This window comes from Lynx rufus, unplaced genomic scaffold, assembly GCF_022079265.1.
Source record: "Lynx rufus isolate CCGP_SWC_20201006 ecotype Redwood Valley unplaced genomic scaffold, mLynRuf1.p SCAF_3, whole genome shotgun sequence".
Taxonomy (NCBI): Eukaryota; Metazoa; Chordata; class Mammalia; order Carnivora; family Felidae; genus Lynx; species Lynx rufus.
The window spans coordinates 69,896,635-69,922,844 of record NW_025814845.1 but is presented as its reverse complement, the minus strand read 5'-3'; the positions used below and the strand labels follow the sequence as shown (position 1 = coordinate 69,922,844).

Below are 26,210 nucleotides of genomic sequence, written 5' to 3'. Positions count from 1 at the left end.
AACTACCGCTGCCTTGCCACAAGAGACACGCACCCCTCCTCGACCAGCTGACGGACTTACCCCATCTCCGGATCCCACCCAACGCCCAGGCGCCCCCTCATTGGCCCGAGTGTCAAGGCCTTCGGGAGGGCGGGATGTCATTGCGAGCCCTACTGGCCCAAGTCGACGTCGCTCAACCGAGCGCTGCTAAAAGTCAGCCAAACCAAATTGTAGTTGCGGAGAGGCTCGTTCCCATAGGAATCTATGATTGGTTGAAATCAAGGGCCGTGGCCGGCGAACCGCCTCTCCGAACGCGGATTGGCCAGAGCTTGCCGTCAGTCACGAGAACAGACTTCCCCCCTCTCCATCTGGCTCCCTGCAGGAGAAAAATTCTCGAGATTTTCCAGCAGGAGGGCCAGTGGCTGTTCTAGCTGCTTGCTCCAGAAATCAGAAACATCGGGGAAGGCAATCTTATTTTCCTACCAGGAAAGCCCCTTCCCCGCCCTCCGTTAACTAATTAGAAAATTTCCAGGGACATTGCCATCGCGAGGTAAGAGCCTAGAGAGTGCACTTCATTTATTTCTAACAGTTTATGATATTATTTATGGGCAGGGTCACATCCCACCGCTCCCGGTCCGTGGAATGGAGAGTAAACGAAGGGTTCGTCAGGGAGGGGAGGGGAAATGTAGATTTAAATCCCCCAGTCTGACAAGCAGTGTCTGGGTTCTCTGTGCACCACGTTCTTCCCTTTGGAGGTCATGAGTAGCATGTCCCGGCTGGGCCCACCCGGGCTTCACGGCGGACAGCAGGCGTTTCCTGCTGAGAAACCCACGCTCGGCCTTGAACTTGACTGCAAGCTGCAGGCGCCACCCAAGCGAGTGGAGTGGGACAAGGTTGGGAGGAAGGAGAGACCATGGACTGGATGGTGGAAAGGGCGGAGGCTGCGCGTTCGCGTTTCCCTGTAGCTAAGCTCCTAGTCACCCTGCTCGAACCCCAGATTCTAGGATGCTGCAGGGGTCAGCCCCGCATCGTAGCAGCACATGCTGCCGGGGTGAGGGAGACGTGGAGACATCCAGGATCTGTGCGGGGCGAGGGTGATTGGGAGGCGGAGACCGGACGGCGGAAGGTGCTGGGGTGAGCGCAACCATCTGCAAAGCTGCGCGGGCGGGAGGGTGTGCTTCCTGAGGTGTATCACACTGGCTACTGGCGAGCCCAGGATTCTGAACTGTCCAAGGGTGAGCGTTTCAGGAGACCAGAATAGAGCAGGATGTAGACAACTGGTTGCTGTCGATCTGAGGATGTGGGTTTTGCTTTGCCAGGAGAGGCCTTGTGGCTGGTGGTGTCTTTTTTAGCAGCCGCTTTATTGTAGATTAGAGATTTCATAGGAGGCGACAAAGACCAGACTCCGGTGAAAATAGACGGGGAATTTGGAGTCTCTAAAGCTCCACCGGCTTTTCTGAGCTTCAGACTGAAAATGAGCAGCAAGGCCTCTTCAGCCCTTTGCACCCATCCTCTTCCAGTGCGGAGGAGGAATGAGATTGTCGTCGGTTTCAGAAGGAGTGACTAAAGTGACAAATTATAATGACCTTGAAAAAAGAGTAGTGGTGTCGTGGTATTAGAGAAGAACAGATGCACCACTGAGTAATAAAACAGTTATAATTTTTGAGTAGTGAGTACTAATTTTTTTTCTTGCAACCTTAGTCACTTTCTATTGACGATCAACACAGGCACCTCCCTTGACTGGAATCTTAAAGAAGAGGAAAGACGAGAGGAGAGGTGCTGTTGATGTAGTATAGAATATAAAGGAAAATTCTTAAATGAAGTGTAAAGGTACAGGTTTGGAATGTGGTCTGTGAGTTGTATCCACATTAACTAAGATGTTTTAAAAGATATATGGAATTAGAACATTGAATACTTTTCACTACTCCCACGTTCTTTCCTCTATTCACACATCCAAACATGTTCACATCAAACCTAAGGGGAATCCTTTGGGGTTTTTTGTTGTTGTTGTTTCCCTCATGTAGACTATTACAGTTTCTTTTCCTTTCCCCTACAGAGTACTGATAAAGAAGGTATTGGAGTCCACATTTCCTGAAATACTTTCTGGAAGTTTCCATACCATTTGAATGTATTGGGTTGCAGTGGTTGTCTTTAAAAAAGTAGACAAAAGAAATATTGGCTTTGAGAATGCTAAAATTACCTTGTGTTTCATTTGTGGAAGTTACTGATGTAAAGATACCTGAATGCTGCTTTATAATGGACAAATATGAATACTTTCTAAAATATTTTTGATGGAGGGATAGATCTAAACACCTTTCTGTAAACTGAACCTTAGAAGACCTGAATAATTTTGTCATGTGCTTAAAGCTACAACCATAAATTGCCCTTTTGACTTGCTTTCAGCAGTCAACAGTTTAAACTGTTTAAACTGTTTAAACTCCCAAATGCACCCTCCTGCCAGAGATAGTGAATGCCTCTCTTTTTCCAAAAATAAATTTGGACAGCTTTGAGGTGTTTAAACCATTGAGGGATAATAAAATGGCAGTGAGATGAAAATGTACAATTGGCATAGCAATTTTATAGCTGTATATGTGGCTTTTCTTCACCACCTTTTTTTTATTTTTTTTTTTAATTTTTTTTTTCTCAACGTTTTTATTTATTTTTGGGACAGAGAGAGACAGAGCATGAACGGGGGAGGGGCAGAGAGAGAGGGAGACACAGAATCGGAAACAGGCTCCAGGCTCCGAGCCATCAGCCCAGAGCCTGATGCGGGGCTCGAACTCACGGACCGCGAGATCGTGACCTGGCTGAAGTCGGACGCTTAACCGACTGCGCCACCCAGGCGCCCCTCTTCACCACCTTTTATCTTTAAATCAAGTATGTACTTCAAAAGTTTACTACAAACCAAATGCATTTTTTTTTTCCTTCCTGATGCATTTCACCTGAGATTTCCTACTTTCAGGGTGTGGGTTTTCAGCAGTGTGCTCATGCAGAATCTCTGTCTACTCTCGTGGTCTCACGGCGAATTTCCAACTTAACCCTCTTTGCTGAGAATCCCTCCTGCTAGTGAGAATTGTTAAACCAAGTGCCAACATTTTTCACTGGGCAAAGAGTTCTATGTCAAGACTTAAAAAAAAAATTTTTTTTTAATGTTTATTCAATGAGAGAGACAGAGTGTGAGCAGGGGAGGGGCAGTGAGAGAAGAAAACACAGAATCTGAAGCAGGCTCCAGGCTCTGAGCTGTCAGCACAGAGCCCAACGTGGGGTTCAAACCCATGAACTGGGAGATCATGACCTGAGTCAAAGTCGGATGCTTAACTGATTGAGCCACCCAGTCGCCCCTGTGTCAGGACTTTAAAGTATCAGATTAAGCCATTAAAGCATTAAAGAGGAAGATGGAGAAGTCTCGGTCACAAAAATCAATGTGAAAATGATGAAAACAGAAAACGTTTTTGGCATTTCTTTATTGACAATATGTAGACTATATTGGGTTTCTGTGTGTGTGCATACTCACACTCTTAAAAAAATTTATGTGATTAAAGTAAATCTGTGGGTCATGCATTTTTGCATGAAATAAAAAGGAATTATGGCAAAGTTTGGTCTAGAAGGAAGATTATCCATTTTCTTTTTCCTTTTGGTATATGACTATCAATATAGTTCAGGTTGCTGATATGTATAACCTGTTCTGTCACTAGAATTCCAATCAAGTTCTTTATTTTCTTGCTTAGCATAGTTTTTACATTTTAGTTTTGCTAGTAGAATATGATGTGTGGATAATGTGTTCTTGTGCTCTTTAACTTTTGCTCTGACATTTTTGTCTTTAGATGGCTTTCAAGCAGAATTACTTCTGCCCTTTGACTCTTTTGGATGATCTTTACTTTCAAAGCTTGAATATGAATGTTAAAATGGTTTATAAAAATATAAGCTAGTCCTGACTTCTGAGAGATTGACATAAAGGATTCCTGAATAACTTTTTTAGTTTGCAGAATGATAAATGCATGCGAATTTATAATTGCTGAGCTGACAAATAATAAAAATATCTCTTAGGTGTTTGTCAGTTCTCCATTCTTTTTGTTATGAAGAACACTGATGCCTTTTTTTTTTTTTTTGCAGACTTTGGGTTTGTTTTTTTTTTTTCCACATCATAAATTATACTCTTTTGTCTGCTAGTCAAGGTGTAGTCATTTCCATGGGCATCTGGAGAACTGGGGGCAGCTAATGGCTGATTACTTTTTGAATTTCTGGAGGAAACTTTTCCTGATGTGCTGGTTTAATTCAAAGTTGTTATTTAGCTTGGGAACACAGGTCTTCTTTGAATTGTTTCCCAAGGAATATAGAAATTAAATGATTTAGTTCTATTGCATTGGAAATATGCAATGTCACCTGCTTGCATAAGTGGTGCTGACCTAGTTTTGTAAACCAGCTATATATCTGGTTCACATGTCATCTCTGCTAATAGTATTCCTTATAAAATAAATGTTTTCTTATGACTATTCTGCTTACTTTCTGAGATGATTGTGCAAAGAATAAATGAGGAAGGAGGCCAGGTTGATGATTGACTTTAGTCCATGCAGGCTTAAAGAAACTGCCCAACTTGCATTTTACTTCACTCTTAAGTGTTTCTAGTTGATATTTGTTTCCTGCTAAAATGCAGCTCTGTTTTATTTTTTGAGTTTTGGAGGAGAGAGAGAGAGAAGAAAAACAAGAGCAACCTAGAAAAGTAAAAAAATTTATTCAGTATTTGTTTCTAAATCTAGAACTCTTGTTTAAAGTAGGTGAACAACTACAAAATAGCCCAAGGCCGAATATGGCACGCATGATTTCAGATTGAAGCCAAAAGAATAGTACTTTGCTTATACAAAATAGACTCATTATATTGTGCACCTGGAACTAATATAATGTTGTGTTGTCAGTTATACCTCAGTTTGAAAAAAGAAAAGAATAGTATTTCACTAATTTCTGGTGCACTCTTCAAATGTGAATGGTTTCTAATAAATTTTTATTAAAATTTTTATTTTAAAAGTTTATTTTTTAAAAGTTTTATTTTTTTCTATATGGTATAAAGCTGCTCTGTGACTTATCTCTATCAGTAATCAGTACTTAGTTCTCTAGCGTAGATTGTAATACAGCCTGAAATTTCTTCACAAGTCATTATCTTTATAAACACTTCTTTTTGGTAATATAATGTGTTGTTTCTCTTTGATACTTAATAACCAGAGATACTATGTCTATTCCACCCCTAATATTGTCATAAAAAAGTGACTTTTGGTCTTTTGTACTAAAAGATACTAACTAAAAGGCCAAGAAGGAATGGTATCCTAAGTCTTTCATGATACATTAATTCTTTGGGAGGCCATCTTTATTCTAAATTCTGTGGAGGCAGGGCTCATATATTGTTCACTGGGCCCTGTTATCATGGGTGCTCTTTGGAAACTCATCCTTTCCTTCTACTGTTTTATTTAATGAAAGGAGTAATGGCTGTTCTGATACAGAGCTAGACTGATTTCCAAAAATGTATTTGAAAATGATTGTTTGAAATCTCTAATGCATTTACTTATGGGTTCACTCAAATTGGGCTTTGTGTGTGTGTTTTTGTTTGTGCTTTTGCTGAGATATAGTTTTTCAAGTTCACTTTTTATTGTGAAATAATTCAAACATACAACTGAGAATAATATAATACCTGTATACCCTGCACCAGCATTATAAAATCTTTTCAAGTTGGTTTCTAATACGTAAAGGAACAGAACAAAGTACTGTGGAGTTGAATTCTTACTTAGGACCTTATTTGTATGGAAAACTGCCAGAAACACTGCCCTTCCTTCAGGAGTGTAGGAATTCCCCCTGACAACACCCAGGGGAGGCCTTTGGATTCAACTTTGGGACAGAGTCCAGAAATGGGGTGCAGAGTAATAGTTTCAAAGAAACATAGTCTAGTGTCAGGTGCTGTCTCCTGCTGCAGCAGTCGGCAGGCGGTACTTGGAAGGGCTGGGCTGCTGGGCTTGTAGAGAGGAAACCTGCAGCTGTAGTGTAAATGCATAAATCAGTTGCTTTTAAGTCACAAACGTGGTTCCCTTCAGTCCCAGCGATCACACACATCAGAAATGGCTTATCCTGGAGCCTCTGGGAGTGTTTGCATGAACCATTCTACATTAACCATAGTAATAAAGTATGTGAAATTTAGTAAGTTGACAAATCTTCAAAGAAAATGGAATTTAGATCCTAAATTGTGTCTTTGCTAAAACTTGGGCATTCTGAGTACAGAGCTGTCATAACTATTCTATTAACCAGTTACTTTTCTTATTTCTTTCCCCCTTAAGAGACTTTGTTGTTGTTAACATTTGCCCCTACCTTTTCTTCAGAGCAATGGAGTTAATGAAGGAAGACTATTCACTCACACCCATGTTCTATATTGTTGCTACTCAAAGTATGGGCCTGCTGGGTCAGCAGTTTACTGTCTTGAAATGCAGAATCTCAGGCTCCGCCCTGGACAGACTAAATCAGAATCTGCATTTTATTTACTTTTTTTTAAGTTTATATATTTGTGTGCGGCTGTGCACAAGTGGGGGAGGGGCAGAGAGAGAGGGAGAAAGAGAGAATCCCGAGCAGGCTCCATGCGGTCAGTACAGAGCCCTATGTGGGGCTCAAACACCCAAAAAGGTGAGATCACAGCCGGAGCCAAAGTCAAGAGTCGGACTGGTAACTGACTGAGCCACCCAGGCACCCCCAGAACCTGCATTTGAACAAGTTTCCCAGGTGACTGTAGGTTAAAGTTTGAGAAACAGGTTCTATATGATATATATACATTGGCACATTTTAATAGAATTTAAACACTGTGAAAGGGGTAGGCAAATCAGTTCGTTTTTGATCTGCTATTCTTAGGAGCAGGCTGTTAGGTGCCATGTTCTTTATGGCCTTACATGTTGGTAATATCCAATGATATATCAGTTATATATGAAATTACTGTTGGAGTCTGTGTCTCTCTATTGCATCTCTCTCTCTCTCTCTGTGTCCTCAGTCGCATCATTTTTCTTGAAGACATTCCATTATTGTTCTACCGACCTTTCCCTCATTCCCGAGTCCTCTGGAGTTGAGTTATGTCAACAGCTGCCTTAATTACTTTGGTCAGAAGTGGCGGGAACCACGTGAGGAGGAGAGTGCTGCTGAGCTCCCGCCTTCTGCAGGACGACCGGCGGGTGACGCCCACGTGCCACAGCTCCACTTCAGAGCCTAGGTGTTCGCGGTTTGACCCAGATGGCAGTGGGCGTCCAGCCACCTGGGACAATTTTGGGATCTGGGACAACCGCATTGATGAGCCGATTCTGCTGCCGCCCAGCATTAAGTATGGCAAGCCGATTCCCAAAATCAGCTTGGAAAATGTAGGCTGCGCCTCGCATATTGGCAGGCGGAAAGAGAACGAAGACCGGTTTGACAGCGCTCAGCTGACCGATGAGGTCCTGTACTTTGCCGTGTACGATGGACACGGAGGACCTGCCGCCGCTGATTTCTGTCACACCCACATGGAGAAATGCATCATGTACGTACAATGACTCAATTCTTCACTTTGCAGTTTGCTTTGTACTTCATGTTTAAACTTTAAGCTTTTGGCTGAAACATTCACTGTTAACCTAGTTATTTGAGTGGTTCCATTGTGTTGTTTTAAGAACAAACAGTAGCTTAAGCATGCCACTTATTACTGATGGTTGATGGCTATTACCATTTCGGCAGTGTATGTTTCTTTTTTTAAAGTTTATTTATTTTTGAGAGAGAGAGAGGCCCGAAGAGAGGGGGACAGGGGATAGGAGGCAGCCTCCACACTGACAGCAGAGAGCCCAATGGGGGGCTTGAACTCATGGACCGTGAGATCATGACCTGAGCTGAAGTCGGATGCTTAACTGACTGAGCCCCCCAGGTGCCCCTAGGCAATGTATGTTTTAACAACTCCTCTGGTGAGGCCATTGACCAGAATCAACAGCCCTTGATTTGTGATCATTTCAAGTGAGTTAGCATAAAGTACATGATCTCATGTGCCATGAGAAACACTTAACTCCTACCAGTGCATGGCATATAGTACTTCAATAAATGGTAATTATTCTTGCAAATGGTATGAATAGCTTTGAATATTTGTTAAGAATAGCTTTAAATGATTGGCATTAGTATGAGGAAAATGCATTTAACGAGGCTGTTTTGGAGGTCTTTAAATAGTTTATTTATTGCAGTTATTATTAATGTATTTTAGGGGATCACACTACTGCTTGAATTAAAAGGGGGAGAACATGTGACTATTTCTTGTCTTCCTGTGTTTAGTTATTCATGCTGCTCATCAGTTGATTTATTCATATGTTGAACTCCGTGGCTTAATTTAATATGAAAGAACTCTTGACCTCTCAGGGTTGTGGATAGAGAGGATTAGATTAATCTTTTAAGGATTAAGACTTGGACTTATATTTTACCGTTCTTAAAGGCTTATGTCTGTACTTAGTTATTTCCTAATTTGATTTGTTAATCTGTGGATTTTAAGAGTCCATCTGAAAGGTGAACCATGAAGGTCCCTTATATGGAATAATAGCTAGCCAGCTAGCTAGAGGAAGAAGAGAAACCTATTAAAAAATGATTCTTTGGGACTCTTTTTTTCTCCCCACCAAGGGATTTGCTTCCTAAGGAGAAGAACTTGGAAACTGTGTTGACCTTGGCTTTTCTAGAAATAGATAAAGCCTTTGCAAGGCATGCCCACCTGTCTGCTGATGGTAAGTAAAACAATCACATTCTGTAGGGGCCTGGGGAACGTCTAGTACAGAGGAAACAACTTAAGCCCTTTAGGGGTGGGAATTTTAATGTAAATTTATTTGTAAGGATGCTTATGTTGAACGTGATTTTATATAAGGGATAAATTTAAATGCTGTTTGGAATCCAAGGTAATGTTAGCACCTCACTTTTAAATGAAGTATATTGGAGACATTTTCAAAAATTGAAGCTCTAAAATGGTTCTGATATTGAATTTAAATTTTAAAAAGATTTAAGATTTTTAAAATTTGCTCTTTTTATGGATAAAAGGTCCATACTATGAGAGGGTTTACTGTTTTTGTTTTTTTAGATGAATCTGATGAGCAAGTACTGAAATACACTATTGGGTAGTCTTGTTTAGCCAGGTAGAAGATAAGAAAAAATTACTAACTGGTCCTAAATAAGAAAAGACAATGGCTAATATGCACTACTTTCTTTAATTAGAAGAAAGATCTGTGTTCTCCCACTTTTTTATTTTAATGCTTATTCATTTTTTGAGAGAGAGAGAGAAACAGAACATGAGCAGGGAGGGGCAGAGAGAGAGGAGACACAGAATCTGAAGCAGGCTTCAGGTTCTGAGCTGTCAGCACAAAGCTGGACACAGGGCTCGAACTCACAAACTGCAAGACTATGACCTGAGCGAAAGTCAGATGCTTAGCCAACTGAGCCACCCAGGTGCCCCTCTCCCACTTCTGAAAAAGCCTGCTCTTGCAGCTTTGTGGTAAATAGTGATATTTTTGTTTTTATCTGTTAAACACAAGGGCATGTCAGCTCAATTTAAAGTTTGTGTGCTATCCTTAAATTTGGAAAGTAAAATGTTTCTGATTTTGACTAAATTTATCAAAAGCATTCAGAAAAATGTAGCTAGAGTTTTCTAGTTAGCTGGCCCTAAAATCTTTTGCTCATAAAGATAATCTTGAAAACTTCTGCAGTGATCATGTAAATGTACACATACAGACCTCATAACTGATTTGAAAGTGAATCATGCACTATTAATCAGTGTTTGGTTCATCTTTTTATTTAAAGGAAGTCAAAGCATCATCGAAATAACATTTCACAATTTTCAGTGAGAGAGCATAGGGATGGAAATTCTCCTCAAATTGCAGATAAGGCCAGTTGCAGAGTGAGGGCTGGGATTTTCCTGGCACCCACAGTGGCCTCTCTCATGGGCATGTTTATTGATAAAGCGTACAGAAGATGACTAGGATGGCTCTATTTGCCATCTTACGAGATTTTTCCTGCCCTTTTTTGAGAACCTTACCATCATCGTACTTCTTGGAAAAGCATTAGATTCCACTCTCTTTGTTCAGAGATTTATTTTCTCATTGGTAGATTGACTTGGCCCATTTGCTCTTCTTCATGCCTTTGGACTTTTTCCCTTCCAGCTGGCTCCTTACTTTTGAAAAGAGAGGTTGAGAGAAGGTACATTTTAGGTAGAAGATTTAGCTCTTGTCCCTGACGGATAACAACGTGTGAGAGAACATTAAAACAGTTATAGTTTTATCTTTATAACTCTGAATATTGGTGTGCCTTTGTTTCATCCATTACCAGGTTGGCTGTATCTCACACCACAATGTTTGCTGGCTGTAGTGCAAGTGGGTATCCTGAATGTTCTGTAAACAGGTAGCCTGCTGGGCAAGGTTTTCAGAGGCAGACAAGTTTATCCTGGGAATGTGGCCCACAGTCAAAACATTAACCCTTTATGGGTGCAGTCAGCCCTTCTATGAAGGATCTAATTGACAAAGATGCTTAAAACTGATAGATTCGGTGCAAAAGATGAGAGGAGCCCTCTCATTTATTAAATAATAAATATAATTAAAGAGCATTTTGAACTTAGGGAAAGAATTTGTTTAACTTGCCTACCTTAAAAGAAACTTTCTAAAGGTGCCTTACTCATAAACAGTTGTGCAAAGAAATTAATCATAAAAATATAATTCTGAATAAGAAATTTAAACTGTATTTATTTAACTGAGTTCATCCATCCTATGCTTTGAGTTAATGATCTCAGACCTTTCATAAGATATTTTAAAATTTACTTTTGTTTAATGGCCATTTACTTGTTTGCAAGTATAATGGGGCACAACAGAATGATACCTAGTGTGCTGCTAAAAGAAAGGGGTCTACTGTGACATTGTTGTTCTTAAATCTCGTTTTATATGTATTCCTATAGATCACTTGGTGTGTGTGTGTGTGTGTGTTTAAATAAGTATTTTGAAAACAACTTTGAGATTTATTTGTAGTAAGTTGTCAAGGTTTCAACCTTGCTAAAAATTGCCTTTTGATATTTGGGGCCCGTTTTATCAAATATGTTAAAACCACTGAAAGACAGAACGCTGTAAGTTGTTTAACTTTTCAATTTGTGTATTAAAAGAACATACCTCGTTTCAGATTTCAAAGTTATTCTTTAACTTTAAAACACTTTAGTTTTGGTTTTTAGTAAGAACTGAAGCGGTACCAGTATTATAAGAGTGGATAATATTCCTTTTAGCAAAGTTATATTAGGACCCAGGGCTAGTTAAATAAAATGGTGAAGTAAGTGCAGTTTGCCCCCTCCAGTTGCTTTTACCTTTTCTATCAGCATCAGTCCCATTTCCTGTCCTTGAACCCTTCCAGTGAGCAGCTTAAAGGTAGGGACCATGGCTTACTCATTTTGAATCTCCAGTGCTCAACAAACACACTGTACAGAATCTGGAAGGCACTCAATGATTATTTGGACTGAACTGATCTTCATGCCTGCTTTTTCTCACCAAAGTTATGTTTTAAAGTATTTTTTAATGTTTATTCTTTTTTTTTTTTTTTTTTTTTTTGACAAAGACAGAGTGTGAGGGGAAGGGGCAGAGAGAGAGGGAGATACAGAATCACAAGCAGGCTCCAGTCTCTGACCTGTCAGCACAGAGCCCAATGCAGGTCTTGAAGTCACCAACCATGAGATCGTGACCTGAGCCCAAGTCAGATGCTTAAGCAACTGAGCCATTCAGGCACCCCACTCACCAAAGTTATTATAATTTATTCTTTGATTATCCTGGAGCCGATTTAACCAAATTATTAATATAACATATATGTTTTAATGAATTATCACTCCTGGGTGGATTTGAATTTTAAGTAGGGGGAGCCTGAAAAGAGACAGGTTAAAACCTAGGGATGAATCACTAATGGTGGAATTTGGGGGTATAAATGGGAGAAGTACCCCTCAATTGTACTATATTAGCGTTCTTGAGGGGAAGTAAAAGAAATAAAGTGAACGTAAAACATTTTCCTCTTTTCAAGACTTTGGTCCAAAGCTGTCACATCTGCATAAAGTGCTTCCAATTATCCCATTAGCATTTAAAATAGTTACTATTTCGGGGCGCCTGGGTGGCTCAGTCAGTTGGGCGGCTGACCTTGGCTCAGGTCATGATCTCGCAGTCTGTGAGTTCGAGCCCCGCATCGGGCTCTGTGCTGACAGCTCAGAACCTGGAGCCTGCTTCTGATTCTGTGTCTCCCTCTCTCTCTGCCCCTTCCCTGCTTGGTCTCTGTCTCTATCTCAAAAATAATAAACATTAAAAAAATTAAAAAAAAAGTTACTATTTCAGTTTAAAGTGGGGTGGTTTGAGGAGAATAAAATCAGAGTGCCACCTATGAAGAAACTGCAAGAATCTTGACCTTACAAAGTTGCTGGCTCTTTTTATTGATTTGTTGTTGACACATTTTGAAATCACCCTTATTTATGAAGCTAATTTCATCATCGTCTTTAAATGTTTTGTAATTCATGCCAGTTATATATATTATTACAATTAATGAAACCAGGCAGTAAATTCAAATGATATCCCATTACTCTACTGTTTATGAACAAACTATCACTTAAAACAAATGGGATGGTAGAAAACTAAGATTATATATTGTATGTCCTATAAACTCTTCCAAGGGTTTCTAGATTGCATAAGGTTTGAAAGCTGCAAAGCTCCCCAAGAGACAAATGAATCAGAAAGAGAAGTCTTGCTCTGATTTCAGAGTGTGAGATGTTGGTGATAGCATCATGAGTTCCACTGGAAACTTCCATGCTCTTCACATTATCTGATCTCTACAAAATAACCAGTGTTAGAAAGGCGGTTTTTTGACTACCCTTCTCACACTGAGGGCAGCCAAAAGGAAAAACAATAGGGACAATGTGGAAGAGATACTTACTGTGCTGTTACTGCTTCAGCTCATTACTTTGATTTTGGTGTTCGTGAGTCATACATGTCCAGAACACCCATGTTTAATAAATATTGAAAGTGTATTGGTTTATACAGATAATTGTTTACACAATAAAACAGTAATTGCCAGGGGGGTTATACTTTGAAAAGTACAGCTTTTACTCTTATGTTGCCATTCAAAATCTTGATCATTTTTCTTTTGATATGTCGACCTGCAACACCGGGGAAAAGAGAGAGCTGCAGAAATACCCATTTTATGAATTACATGAACTTATAAATATGCATTAGCACTCAAGAGCCTCACTAGCCTATATTTAAACAATGAATTTTAATTAATCATTCTATTCCAAAACAATGCATCAAGCCTCATTAACAAATATGGTACTTCTTGTATCTTGGTATAGGAGGTGCTTTGATTCCTTCCTGATACAAATTTAAATCCCAGTTAATTTGGTGGTATACTGTAGTTCACATCCTCTCTAAATTGTCAGAATCAAATTATTCACTGCTATTCCCATGAATTTTCCTGTTAGTTATTGGGACCGTTCTGATATTAGCACGAAACAAATTGACAGGTTTTTTGTTTTGTTTTGTTTTGTTTTTCAACTCAGTAAAGGTACTGATTTACTTTTCAGGACTGTTGAAGTGTGTGTGTGTGTGCGTGTGTGTGTGTGTGTGTGTGTGTGTGTGAGAGAGAGAGAGAGAGAGAGAGAGAGAATGAGTATATAGATGTGTGACTGTGTTATACAACATATGTGTTTTGCATACATGTGTTTGTATATAGTTTTTCCTGCCTTGGGGAGCTGTAAAACTGAGAAGTTTTACTCTGATGAAAAAATAGACTCAACTACAAAATACCATCAATTTAGGCAAACTGAGTCTTGGAATCGCTGATTTGGCATCTCCTGGAATATCATATAATTTGCTAGTGAAATTTCTACCAAAATAAAAACCCTTGCCCTTATTTTGCAGCTCTTTCTCTGTCCTCCCCTGTGTTGCAGGTTTGTAATGTTTGAGCACAATTCCTGGGTGAATTTCCTATTTGCCTCTGTGCGTGTTATTTGTGGCAGAGAACTGTGCCCCGTCAGCAGCTCTAGACCTGGAGCCCGTGGACACTATATGCTGGGCTTCAGTGGAAAGAGAGATCTGCTTAATTTTGTCCCAGGTGAAGGAGTCCAGCGGTTCCTAGCCTGGACTACTGGAAGGTTCCCACATCCTCTCTGTCCCATTAGTTGAGATGACTTGCAGTAGGAAATGTCCAGTGAGTGTTAAGACCTTATTGACAGATGTCTTAGTTTCATAGTTCTGTTGTTAGGGCAAAAGTGAGACTTTTTACTTCCATGTTAAATGTTAAATTAAATAAATGCTTATTTAATATTTACTTCTTAGATGCTTAGCAAGCCAGAATCAACAGTCAGTTTTGAAAACTTTCCCATAAATCTGGGATTTTGGAACTGTAAAGATGGGATGGTAAAAACTCAAGCTCTTTTATTTGTGTGTGTGTGTGAGAGAGAGAGAGAGAGAGCAGTGGAGGGACGGAAAGAGGGGGACAGAGGATCTGAAGGTGGCTCCGTGCGGACAGCAGACAGCCCAATGTAGGGCTCGAACTCACGAGTTGTGAGATCGTGACCTGAGCATGCTCAATCAACTGAGCCACCCAGGTGCCCTTAAAATCAAGCTCTTTTAAATTCCTAGGGGGCAGAGCCATGAATTACAGTAGAATCCTAAACAGCTAAACTTGGAAGTTTTTATTTATGAAATTTTAACTCTTTTGATGTAACTAATTAAAAACCACTTTTTAAAACAGCTGCTGCTGACCATTTAGACAAAGGAAAGGAATACTAAGTTCCCTGGACAGGTAGCATCTAAGTAAATGCCTGTGTTCTCTTCCTGGCTCTTCCCATCATTGGAAAAAAATCACAGTAGTGAAACTGTGAAGATTCCATCACATAATGTTTTGGGAAACTCAGAAGTTAACTTTTATAATGTAAACATCACTGATACTTATGCTAAGACATTTATGTTATACAGTGACAAATATGTAATATGTTTTAGCATTGCAGAGATATTACCTTGCACAACAGTTCCAAAATCAAAAGATAAATGGGAATACAGTGCAACTATAAATGCTATTTCTCGAGAAAGTAGATTGAGCATGGATATAAAAGATTAAGTAGGGTTTATTAATGTTTTTTCCATTTTACTTCTCTGATTAAAGCAGGCATTTTAATATACCAATTGGAATAAATATATATGTATATAAGTATATATATCCTTCCAAAATGCATTACTGATGAAATTTTTTAAATTGTCTTTTTGAAAAAAAAAATTGGTAAGATTGAGCCTTATTCAGTCAAATCAGTAGCACTTCATTTTTCCTAAACCTACTTTTGTAGAAGACATCTTTGGATGATCACCTGAGTATTTTATGTAGATGCTTTAAAGAATTAACCATGTTATTGGAGATAATACCTGCTTTAAATAAGTTGTCTTTTTCAGTTTCTTCCAGTATGCTTTACTTTTTAGCCCTTAATTTCACTTTTCCCTTATTCTCACTTTTGGCAAGGCTCAATGCACCTTCAAAATTTGTAACAAATGATAAAGAAAGTAGGGCAGACACTGTTCGAATAAATCAAAGAAAGATGCAAAAATGCAGTTTGGACTGGATGAAGGAAACAGTGACGACCTCAGGCCAAGTAACATTTAATTTTGATTTTGGTCAGGGAAAATTAAATGTGAACTCCAAGGAAGCAAATGGGAAGCTAGAATGAACTTCATTCTCCACCCTCCCATACTTTCCTAATATAATGATGGCTGTAACTTTGTTTCATGTGTGGGAAGGACAAAGATAAGTAGAAAAGAATGTGAACCTTTAACTGTTTTAGGATTTTTTGGTGAACATTTATAATATTAGAACCATTGTAAAAGGAAAGAATATAAAATACAGCACTTTAAGAGCAGATGGTATGCCCTTGGCATTCTTGCTTAGCTTATTAACCGGTAATACTTTCACAGGATAGGAGTAAGAAATGGAAGAGAAAATCTTCTGAGTGCATAGATTATAGAAAAGTCAGCTTGCCTGAATGGGCTCATACCTAAAAGTCATCCTGCTGTATTAACCAGTCTCATTAAAATACTTTTAATCCTGACAGCTGACGTAGACACAGGCTGTCATAATTATTATATGTTCAAGTCAGTTTTACTTTATATAGAGGCCATTTGGAGACAGTGATGCACTTTTTACCAAATTAGGTTAGCAACTTTTTCTGTTTGCATGGAGCCTTGTTACTGAATTAAATACTTCTTTCTCTGCATGCTCTTACTTACATAGTTCATTTGCATTTTATTTGCATACCTCTAGTTAAGTTAGAATGATACATTTCAGTGTTAGTTTAACATGCCTGTGTTTTATTTTGTAATAAAAATTCCATATCCAATCATTTGACTGTCACTGACTTACCCTCTTTTTAATACTGTTTGCAGCAACCCTTCTGACTTCTGGGACTACTGCAACGGTAGCCCTGTTGAGAGATGGTATTGAGCTGGTTGTAGCCAGTGTTGGGGACAGCAGGGCTATTTTGTGTAGAAAAGGAAAATCCATGAAGCTGACCATTGACCATACTCCAGAAAGAAAAGATGAAAAAGAAAGGTACCATCTCCACTGATCATTCTGTGAAGATCATGTTTATATAGTTAAAGATAGAAATGTAACCTTGAATTTTAAACTGATTTCATCTTAAGTTTAACCATGCCTTCGTTCCTGGGGTATCATGTCATAGCCTTTTTTTTTTCTTGGACCAGGATCAAGAAATGTGGTGGCTTTGTGGCTTGGAATAGTTTGGGACAGCCTCATGTGAATGGCAGACTTGCAATGACAAGGAGTCTTGGAGATTTGGATCTTAAAACCAGCGGTGTGATAGCAGAACCAGAAACAAAGAGGGTCAAGGTAACGAAGAACCTGCAAACATTTGATACGTATGCAAAGAATGGATGCAGGATTGTTCCCAGCTACAGGCTTTCTTAGAAAGAAAGAAAGAAAGCCATAGTCATGTGGCTGTTAATTGCAGCCACATGACTTTTTTTTTTTTTAACTTATTCATTTATTTTGAGAGAGAGAGAGAGAGCAAGTGTGTGTGGGGAGGAGGGGCAGAGAGAGAGGGAGAGAGAGAATCCCAAGCAGGCTCAGTGCTGTCAGCTCAGAACCCCAGCTAGGGCTCCATCTCACAAACCATGAGATCGTGACCTGAGCTGAAATCAAGAGTCAGACACTTAATCAACTGAGCCACCAGGTGCCCCCTGACCAACATGACTTGTTTTATTTTAATTTATTTTAATTTATTTATTTATTTTTAATTGTTTTAATGTTTATTTATTTATTTATTTATTTATTTAATTTATTTTTAACATTTATTTATTTTTGAGACAGAGAGAGAGCATGAACAGGGGAGGGTCAGAGAAAGAGGGAGACACAGAATCTGAAACAGGCTCCAGGCTCTGAGCTGTCAGCATAGAGCCCGACGCGGGGCTGGAACCCATGGACCGTGAGATCATGACCTGAACCGAAGTCGGACGTTTAACTGACTGAGCCACCCAGGCGCCCCAATGTTTATTTATTTTTGAGAGAGAGAGAGAGAGAGAGAGAGAGAGACAGAGCATGAGCAGGGGAGGGGCAGATAGACAGAGACACAGAATCTGAAGTAGGATTGTCATGCTGTCAGCACAGAACCCAATGTGGGGCCCGATCTCACGAACCGCCAGATCATGACCTGAGCCAAAGTCGGAGGCTTAACCGACTGAGCCACCAGGCACCACCCCCCCAACATGGCTTTTAAAAGGAGCAGTTTATGGAAGGATAGATGAACTTTTCAAATAAAATAAGATACTGGCCTACTGTACGATGAAGTGAGGTTTGGTTTTGCTTCACTCTGCAATGGAATTCACCTGGTAGAATGGCTCTACTGCCCTTCCTCCCCTACACGTGATCATCCAGTCACCACCACTTGGAATGTGACCCTCACTTCCCTTTTCCACCAAATGAAATAATCGCCCCACCTCTGTTTCTCTGACATCTTTTGTATGCTACTAATCAGTGCCTCCATTACACTACACTTCCCCTAACACACACCCAGTTGTGAGCTGACACTCCCCTCTCTGCATGTGCTAGTACCTAGCACAGTATAGTGTAGGCTCCCAATAATGGCAGCGAATGATTGTTAATTGAATGATTCCTTGTCTTCTAGTTAGTTCACTTGTATTCATTTTGTCAAACAGATACTTACATAGGGTTTACTCTGTGCCAGGCTCTGTTCAGGATAGCTACTACCACCCCATTTTACAGAGAAAACAACTCTAGAGCATGGGTGAATTTACCTGTGTTTGCCCGGCCAAAAAGTAGAGGCAGATTTCAAATCCAGGGAGCCTGGCTCCAGAGATAGTGCTCCAACCATTACAATGTGCTGTCTCTCATCGTTTGGCTATCTAGCTTCTTCCTTTGTGGTGATACTAAGTAAACGTTAGGTTTGTCCCTGGTGGTTGATGCTAAATGTTGCTAATTTTGTCCAAATTATAGGCCTTCCATTTTCACTGTGAAGCTTTTTTTAAAAAATGTTTATTTTTTGGACAGAGAAAGAGCGCGTGAGCAAGGGAGGGACAGAGAGAGAGGGAGACAGAGAGTCCCAAGCAGACTCTGCGCTGTTGGCGCAGAGCGTGATGCGGGGCTTGAACGGCCCCCCAGGCGTGAGATCATGACCTGCACCCAAACCAAGAGTCGGATGCTTAACCAGCTGAGCCATCCAGGCGCCCCTTCAATGTGAAGCTTTTAAACACAGATGACCACTCAGCAAACAAAAAAATTTTGTGGATTTTGAAGGTTATTCAAAGACTGAGTCTATGCATTTGGTTCTGATTGCAGCTCCATCACGCTGATGACAGCTTCCTGGTCCTCACTACAGATGGAATTAACTTCATGGTGAACAGTCAAGAGATTTGTGACTTTGTCAATCAGTGCCATGATCCCAACGAAGCAGCCCATGCAGTGATTGAACAGGTGACACAGCAAAGCTTCTGCTAGAAAGTCCCAGTTGTGGGTGGTGGGGGAGAGGAGGAAAGAACAACCCAGATGCAGGTCTTGGTGCAGCCTGGAGGGGCTGCCACAGGCTTGAGATTTCTTTGAAATTTCGTGTTTTAGCCTGAGTATTACAATGAATGTTACACTTGACTCCATAATATTTCCAATTTAAATTTTTTTTTACAATTCTCCCAAATAGTTAAGTAAAACTAGTATGCCAAGGAATGTGCTATGTTTATTTTTTGGATTTGTACACATCTGGAAAAGATAGTAATAGCAGCAGTAAATTATAATAATAGTTAATAGTAATATCAGTATGTGTCAGACACTCTTCTGTTCATACATATTTAACTCATGCAATCTTCACAGCAACCTTCTGAGGCTAGAGCTAGTATTATCCCTTATAACAGATGAGGAAAACTGAGGCACAGAAGCTGAGAAGTTAAGTAACTTATTCAAGATCACAAAACCATCAAGTTGTGGAACTGGGCTTCAAACCCACCCAGTTAAGCTTCTGAATTCAACCATTGGACCAAGCTAAACTGTTCCAAATAAATATCCAGTATAAGAACACTATAGCATAGGCAACTTCTGGTTTTTAAAAATGGGTGTGTGAAAAAAAAAAAAAAACAAATTTAAAAAGGTATATGGATAGGTTATGTGTTAGTGTGTCAGAGCTAAAACTGGGAATATCCAGTATTACCCAATGAAGAAAATGCAAAATTTCCATGTGCTGTTTAATATTCTGTTTGGATCAATAGCTCTTTTAAGTTATAGCCATTGCTTAATCATTAGAGATATGCTTTAATTTAACAGCTATTTTTTACATTTCCCAATTCTTACATTTGCAACCAGGAAGGCATATTTAGCCCAAACTTTTATGTGCTAATATTTGTAATTAAGACATGAAACATTACTTAAAAATACCTTACTTTTATTTGCATGAAAATAGACGGGTGAGCATGAATTATTCTCTTGGTTACTATGTGTGTTCATGAGATTAAAGAAATGGGCCCAATTCCATGGATGATCACTTCTCTCCTAATTTCACCTACCTGTTTTGAGATACATGTGTTCTCATTCACATAGGTAGTGATATTTTAATGACTCTGTGGTATTCCACTATATTTGTGTGCCATAATTCATTTACTAGTTCCCCTAATCAGCAAATTTAGTTTATGTTCACTTTTCCATCTTATGGGGCGGGGGGGAAGCACCGTATAAACCTTATTGTATCTCTGTGCATATCTGCTTCCTTCATGTATTATTTTCTCAGGTGAAGTTCTTAAAATCGCTAGGCAAAAAGAATACAATGTATTCTAAAGCTTTTTTTTTTTTTAAGTTTATTTATTTATTTTGAGAGGGAGAGGGGCAGAGAAAGATGGAGACGGGGAGAGAAAGAACCCCAAGCAGACTCCACAGCAGTGCAGAGCCTGACTTGGGGCTCAAACCCACAAACCGTGAGATCATGACCTGAGTGGAAATCAAGAATCGAATGCTTAACCGACCAAGCCACCCTGGCGCTCCATCTAAAACTTTTACTAAGTTTGCCAAATTGCCCTCCAGAAATGATACTCCAATTTACACTTTTCTCTATCATGTTTATAAAGTTTGTTTCTCCAAATTCTTGTCATAGTTTTTTGCCAATTTGATAGGTAAAAAAAAAAAATAAAATTTTAATGTTTTTGGTTTGCATCTTTTTTCTTTGTTAGTGAAACTAACCATTTGCACAGGTTTGTTAGCCATTGTATTTCTTGTCTGTGGATAGCTGTTTTCCATTCTTTTATAGACATGTTTGTCTTTTTCATGGTTATTCTAAAAACTTCCTATATGTTAAGTATATATATTTTTTGTCTTTCAATTTGTTTGTAAAACTTTTTTATATTTTGATGCTTTTTATATCAGATATTTTTAATCAACCCTTTCCTTCACAGTTTTGGCCTCAGGCTATGAATTCTTTTAAAATACATTTGCTGTTGAATATAATCCCAAGCACTTCTTACAATGCTGACTATGTCATTTCCTGTTTGAATTAGTCCCTAAAATTGATTTATAATTCTCCTACTGTAGGAAAATTTAGTTTATGCCACTTTTCCATTTTGTAGGGAGCATAATAAACTTTATTGTCATTATATCTTATACACATCCATTTCCTTAGGGTATTAATTTTTAAGCTAAACTCCTAGAAGCAGAATTGCCAGGTAAAAGCTAACACTGAATTCTTACCTTGTATTAGTCCCTGTGCTAAATGTTTTATATTTTTCTTCAAGAGCTGTATATCTTGTACCTTAGTCCTTTTGGTATTTCTGTTGCTAAAATTGCTACAGTGGGATATAGTTAATATGGTTGTTTGGGGCAGGATCATCTGTTATTCTATGTGCAATCTAATAAACTGTGTGGACCTTGATACATGTTGAATGAATCATAAACCATTGTGAAGTATCTGGGTTAGTAACCGCATTTTTAAAAAATTTAACAGAGAGAGAGAAACAGCAGGGGAGGGGTAGAGAGATCCGAAGCAGGCTTTGCACTGACAGCATGGAGCCTGATGCAGGGCTTGAACTCACGAACTGTGAGAGCATGACCTGAGCCAAAGTCAGATGCGTAACCAACTGAGCCACCAGGCGCCCCAGTAACTGTATTTTGAATGAGTTTATAGCCTTCTAGAGGAACAATTATTTCTCTTTGTACAGACTCTGATTTCCTGTGTTTTTCTCTTCCTTCCTGCCAAACCTTGCAGGCAATACAGTTTGGTACTGAAGATAACAGTACTGCAGTAGTAGTGCCTTTTGGTGCCTGGGGGAAATACAAGAGCTCTAAAATCAACTTCTCATTCAGCAGAAGCTTTGCCTCCAGTGGACGATGGGCGTGACTGCTTGCTGGGACTTTGAATTTCTGTGAAACAGTTTTTCACTGAGTATGTCAAGAAACTTACTAGATCAAACAAGTCAGCTGTGCCTGGATGCCTCTGTGACTCACTAGATCAGTACACAAGTCAGTGTAAACTAAGTAACCATTTACATAGTAGTTTTTCATTAATAACTCATATTTATGTTCAACTGTACATACTCAGTATAAATATATGTGTAATTCAACTGTGGTGAATCTTTAAGTTGAGTGAGCAAATGAAAAGTGGTTCTGACGCACTTGCTGAATGTTAAATTTCTAATTTTTAAAACTCTTAGGCAGCTACGAGTTTCGTCTGATCATTTCTGTTCTTTCTTCATTTGAACAGATTCTTGCCTTCAAGTTCTTCAAAACTAGTAGATATTTTGACGGCTCTGCAATGTGTTAGCTGCAAGTGTTTATTTTCAATAGTTCTACCAAGGAGTAAGTGTGAAAACAGAGTTCTGTGTGACTATATTTTGTATTCTGGACCACTTACTGGTAAATTTCACAATGCAAAAGAAATTAATTCAGATAATATGGCGCTGCTAAATTGTATGCATATTTACAACAGTGCAGTTATGAATGTCAGCTGTGTCACTTGGTCTTCCCCCTTCCCCCCCAACCCCCTTCATTGCCTCTTTTTCTGTAGCTAAGGATGTTATATAGATACATAGACTACTTCTTTATATCAAAAGAGTATGCACAGGCCGAATCTTTTGGTCAAAGCCATACAAACTTAAATACTGATGGTATCCAGTATTTTGTATGAAGTTTCCATTTGTTATCTTTAACTCTGTGTTTTGTGTTTTATATGTAGTATGTTTATATCACCTTTTGTATAGAATAAGCAAGTTGGATAATTTGTCAGTAAAAATAATACCACATTGTCTGATAATAGGAGAGAGATAGCGTGAGGTTTATGTCTCCTTTTTGCTTCTTTCTAAGATTCAAAGCAAAGAATAAATCTAAAACGTTAAAGCATTCTATATTTCAGCTTGCTAATGTAATTTAGGAATGTAAAACTCTACTTTATATCTGCATGTAAGTTTGCTGTTAAAATGTGAATCTCTACATGCGTGTTTGAAATTATATCTGCAGTTTATTTTGCAGACAATGTAAGTTTGTTATATGTGTGGGGGTATGTACATATGTAAATTTTGGAGTAATAGAGAATTAAAGGGAACAATCCTGCATAGCTCCTTCACCAGTGAGATTTAAATTATTAATATGTTTATCGCAAGGGCTCTTGACAGACGGGGGACAGCTTTATAGTGGAGAACAAATGGTTATTGGCAGGTGAAGAAATAGATTGAAAATGGCAGAGATATTTTATGGCAGGTAAATTATGCAGAAAACACAGAAGCAGACTAGCATGTTGAAGCTACATTGCTCTAGGTAATGTGCAAATAAAATAATAGGATGTGAGAAAAATGCTGAGTGTTAAGAATGGCGTGGAGTTTTGTTGTAGAAACCAACAACAAAAAAAGAAACCAAGAAGGTCAAGTTGATATAGTCTATTCCTTCCACTTTGGGTTTTCATGGTTGAGTTTTTTTTCTGTCTTTATGTTTTATTTAAAGGTTTGTTAGAAGGAAGAGGGCCAAATATAAATATTCACATCTTCTCACCTTTTTGGGAATGGAAGAAAATAAATCTTGAGTTTTCCTGCATATATTAATCAGGAATTTTCTTTTGATAAAAAGGTGACAGAAATATTTGAATTTTTTTTTTTATTTTCAAGGAAGCTTAGTGAAAAGTGAAGAACATTACAGGAAAGAAAACAGTCTTCTGTTCATTGTCTGGGAAGTGAGGAACCAAAAGTAGGCTAAGAAAGCTGGAAAACTTTCTTGTTCTTGCTGAGTTAGGTCCCGGAACCTAAATGTAGAAGCGTCATTTAGGAGTATGGAGAACTTATGAAGTAACAAGCAGACGAAAACTCTAAAGCACAAAATGACATTCTGAAAATGTAGGTTTCATTTCTGATTTGAATTCTTCACATTACTATTCCTCTCTTTTACTTTAAAAACTGAGAGTGGGAGTGATGTCGTCAAGCTCAGAAGTCACTGATTCACCAAGGTGGATTGCCAGGTTTACAAAGACAAATTTGTAGGGCTGTGTCAGCCTTGGTCTGGGGTGGGCTTTGCTCTGCTTTACCCAAAAAGCAGAAATCAGTCAACTTTTCTTAAGCATAAAAACATATTGGTGTTTGTTTTTCAAGCCACAAGGTTAAAGTATCATTTGTAGATTATTATAATCCACAAAAGATAATAAGCTTACATGTTTTCAGCTTCTAGGCCTATTACAAGGAATTATGCAAACAGTAGTGAAAAAAAAGAACTGTTCTAAATATAGTCTTCTGGTTATAACTGTGAATTTGCTATGTGGTTATTAACATGTGGGTATAGGTATAATGCAGATTATATTAATGTAATTAAATTTAAATCCATTGTAATTTATGTTTGCCTTTCATTTATGTGTAGTACATAAATCATCTTTATAAAACGTGTTGCCAAACTATTTGCCAACATTTATTTGGCAAAATATGCTTAAAATCATTGTGATTTTTCACAAGTATAAGTTCTTAAGTACCTTGTATATTCACAAGTAAATGCCGTCCTGCTCTCTATCAACTGTTCATTTGTTGCAGATTTTTGTGTTTCTGAAGTGCTTCAAAGTCTTATGCATTTTTTTCTGAAAAAAATTAGTTTTGAAGGGATCAGTTTAGAATCTCTATACTCTACGATGTGAACTTTTCTCAAGTTCCAAAATAAAAAAAAAATTACTTGCATTGAAGAATTATTAGCACATAATCTAAATAGCAATTATGTTTTCAAAGTGGAATTTGATTCTTTTTTGTCTAAGAATCCTGGCAGAGAATGATTAGGCCTATGTGAACTCCTCAATATCAGAAAGGACATTTAGTTTCCTTTCTAAGAAAGGAAAAGGATTTATTTCATGGTAATATGATAGTAAGAAAATGAGCCAAGGCAGGGTGAGGGGAAGGAATGGTTAAAGTTTAGCATCAAACAGTTAAATACAAACATGGGTTTGAATTTAGCATTTCAGTTGTTCACATACCCTTGTCTGTGGAAAGCGACATAAAATTTTGGTTGGATTACATTTTATTGTATTCATGAGATTCACTTATCTGGATGACCTCAGCAGAAATAAAATGTCATGTCTTTAGAAGCCAAATGTGATGACCTGCCTGTTGCTTTTGGCATCTGGAATGAGACTGACTGACTCTGGCAGCTCCCACTGGTTGTTAGATGGTTGAAATGGTCCAGTGATGGTCAACTGAGTGTTCCGGGCTGTGAAACCATGAAATTCTACCATGGTTCTACCACTGGATGCCAGTACAAAATTTAGCAGCTTAATGTGTTCTGAATTAATTTAATTTCTGCTGAAGTGCTCTTGTGTACATTGTTTTATAATTTAACCAAAGTGCTGCTTGGGTGTACTTTGTGCTTTTCCCAGTGAGTTGATATGATTGCTGCTTTGACCATTCTTTTAAATGTATGTATTAGAGTAATTGTGAGCAGACTTAAATCATATATCTCAGTGTTCAAAACACCATTTTAATAAAGTATATCCATTAAGCCCTTTTTAAAATCCAAGTGTGTTTATTTGGAATCCAGACGTTCCAATATTTATTATGTGCTCCTGTGACACTGATATACAAGAGTCAATGAATGGTTGGAAATTTAGTAGACAAAATGAGGATGTTTGCAAAATTAACTTGAAGAATCTTTGAAAAAAGTGTATATATACATTTATCTGTTCAAATCTTTTTTATTTGATCTGAAACAAAATATGGCTTTTTTAGTTCCTTCTTCCAAAATATTTGTTGGTACATCAGAGGAAAATGGTCATGATCATTTTTTAATATTTTGCATGTGGTATATTTCACTGTAGCATTTCTTTGTATTAAAAAAATAGAAATAGGTGTTTGGCAGTGATACTGCAGACCTCAGCATTATGCATTTAACATAAGCAATTTTCTTTTTTCTTTTTTTAATGTTTATTTATTTTAAGAGAGAGAGGAAGGGAGGTACAGAAAGAGAGGGGGACAGAAGATCTGAAGCGGGCTCTGTGCTGACAGCAGAGATCCTGATGTGGGGCTCAAACTCAGGAACTGTGAGATCATGACCTGAGCAGAAGTCAGACACTTACCCAACTGAGCCACCCAGGCACTCCGACATAGGCAATTTTCCATACCCTGTTGTTGACTGAATAGTTGCACTCCATAGGCACAAGAATTTCTTCTAGGTGGTATTCCCTGAAAGTAACTTGGTAAACTCCATGGCATTAGAGATCTATT

The 26,210-nt window shown here is 38.6% G+C and overlaps 1 protein-coding gene across 2 annotated transcripts; it reads left to right on the top strand.

Moving 5' to 3' along the window:
- The first annotated feature begins 359 nt into the window (after positions 1 to 359).
- PPM1K (protein phosphatase, Mg2+/Mn2+ dependent 1K) lies at positions 360 to 25,501 on the top strand. 2 transcript variants are annotated; one of them, XM_047091753.1, is made up of 7 exons: positions 360 to 529; positions 6,995 to 7,513; positions 8,623 to 8,723; positions 16,419 to 16,584; positions 16,737 to 16,881; positions 18,847 to 18,981; positions 21,743 to 25,501. In XM_047091753.1, exons 2-7 carry the CDS (start codon positions 7,074 to 7,076, stop codon positions 21,872 to 21,874), a joined length of 1,119 nt encoding a protein of 372 aa, XP_046947709.1. In that variant the 5' UTR covers positions 360 to 529; positions 6,995 to 7,073; the 3' UTR covers positions 21,875 to 25,501. The 2 variants fall into 2 exon arrangements, with proteins under 2 accessions (XP_046947709.1, XP_046947710.1); XM_047091754.1 differs by lacking the exon at positions 360 to 529 and adding an exon at positions 2,765 to 2,856.
- Positions 25,502 to 26,210: the final 709 nt, after the last annotated feature.

Coding starts and splice junctions, on each gene's coding strand:
- PPM1K (XM_047091753.1), top strand. CDS start 7,074: ATGTCAACAGCTGCCTTAATTACTTTGGTCAGAAGTGGCGGGAACCAC. Junction 8,724..16,418: donor TGCCCACCTGTCTGCTGATG/GTAAGTAAAACA, acceptor TACTGTTTGCAG/CAACCCTTCTGACTTCTGGG. Junction 18,982..21,742: donor CCCATGCAGTGATTGAACAG/GTGACACAGCAA, acceptor CAAACCTTGCAG/GCAATACAGTTTGGTACTGA.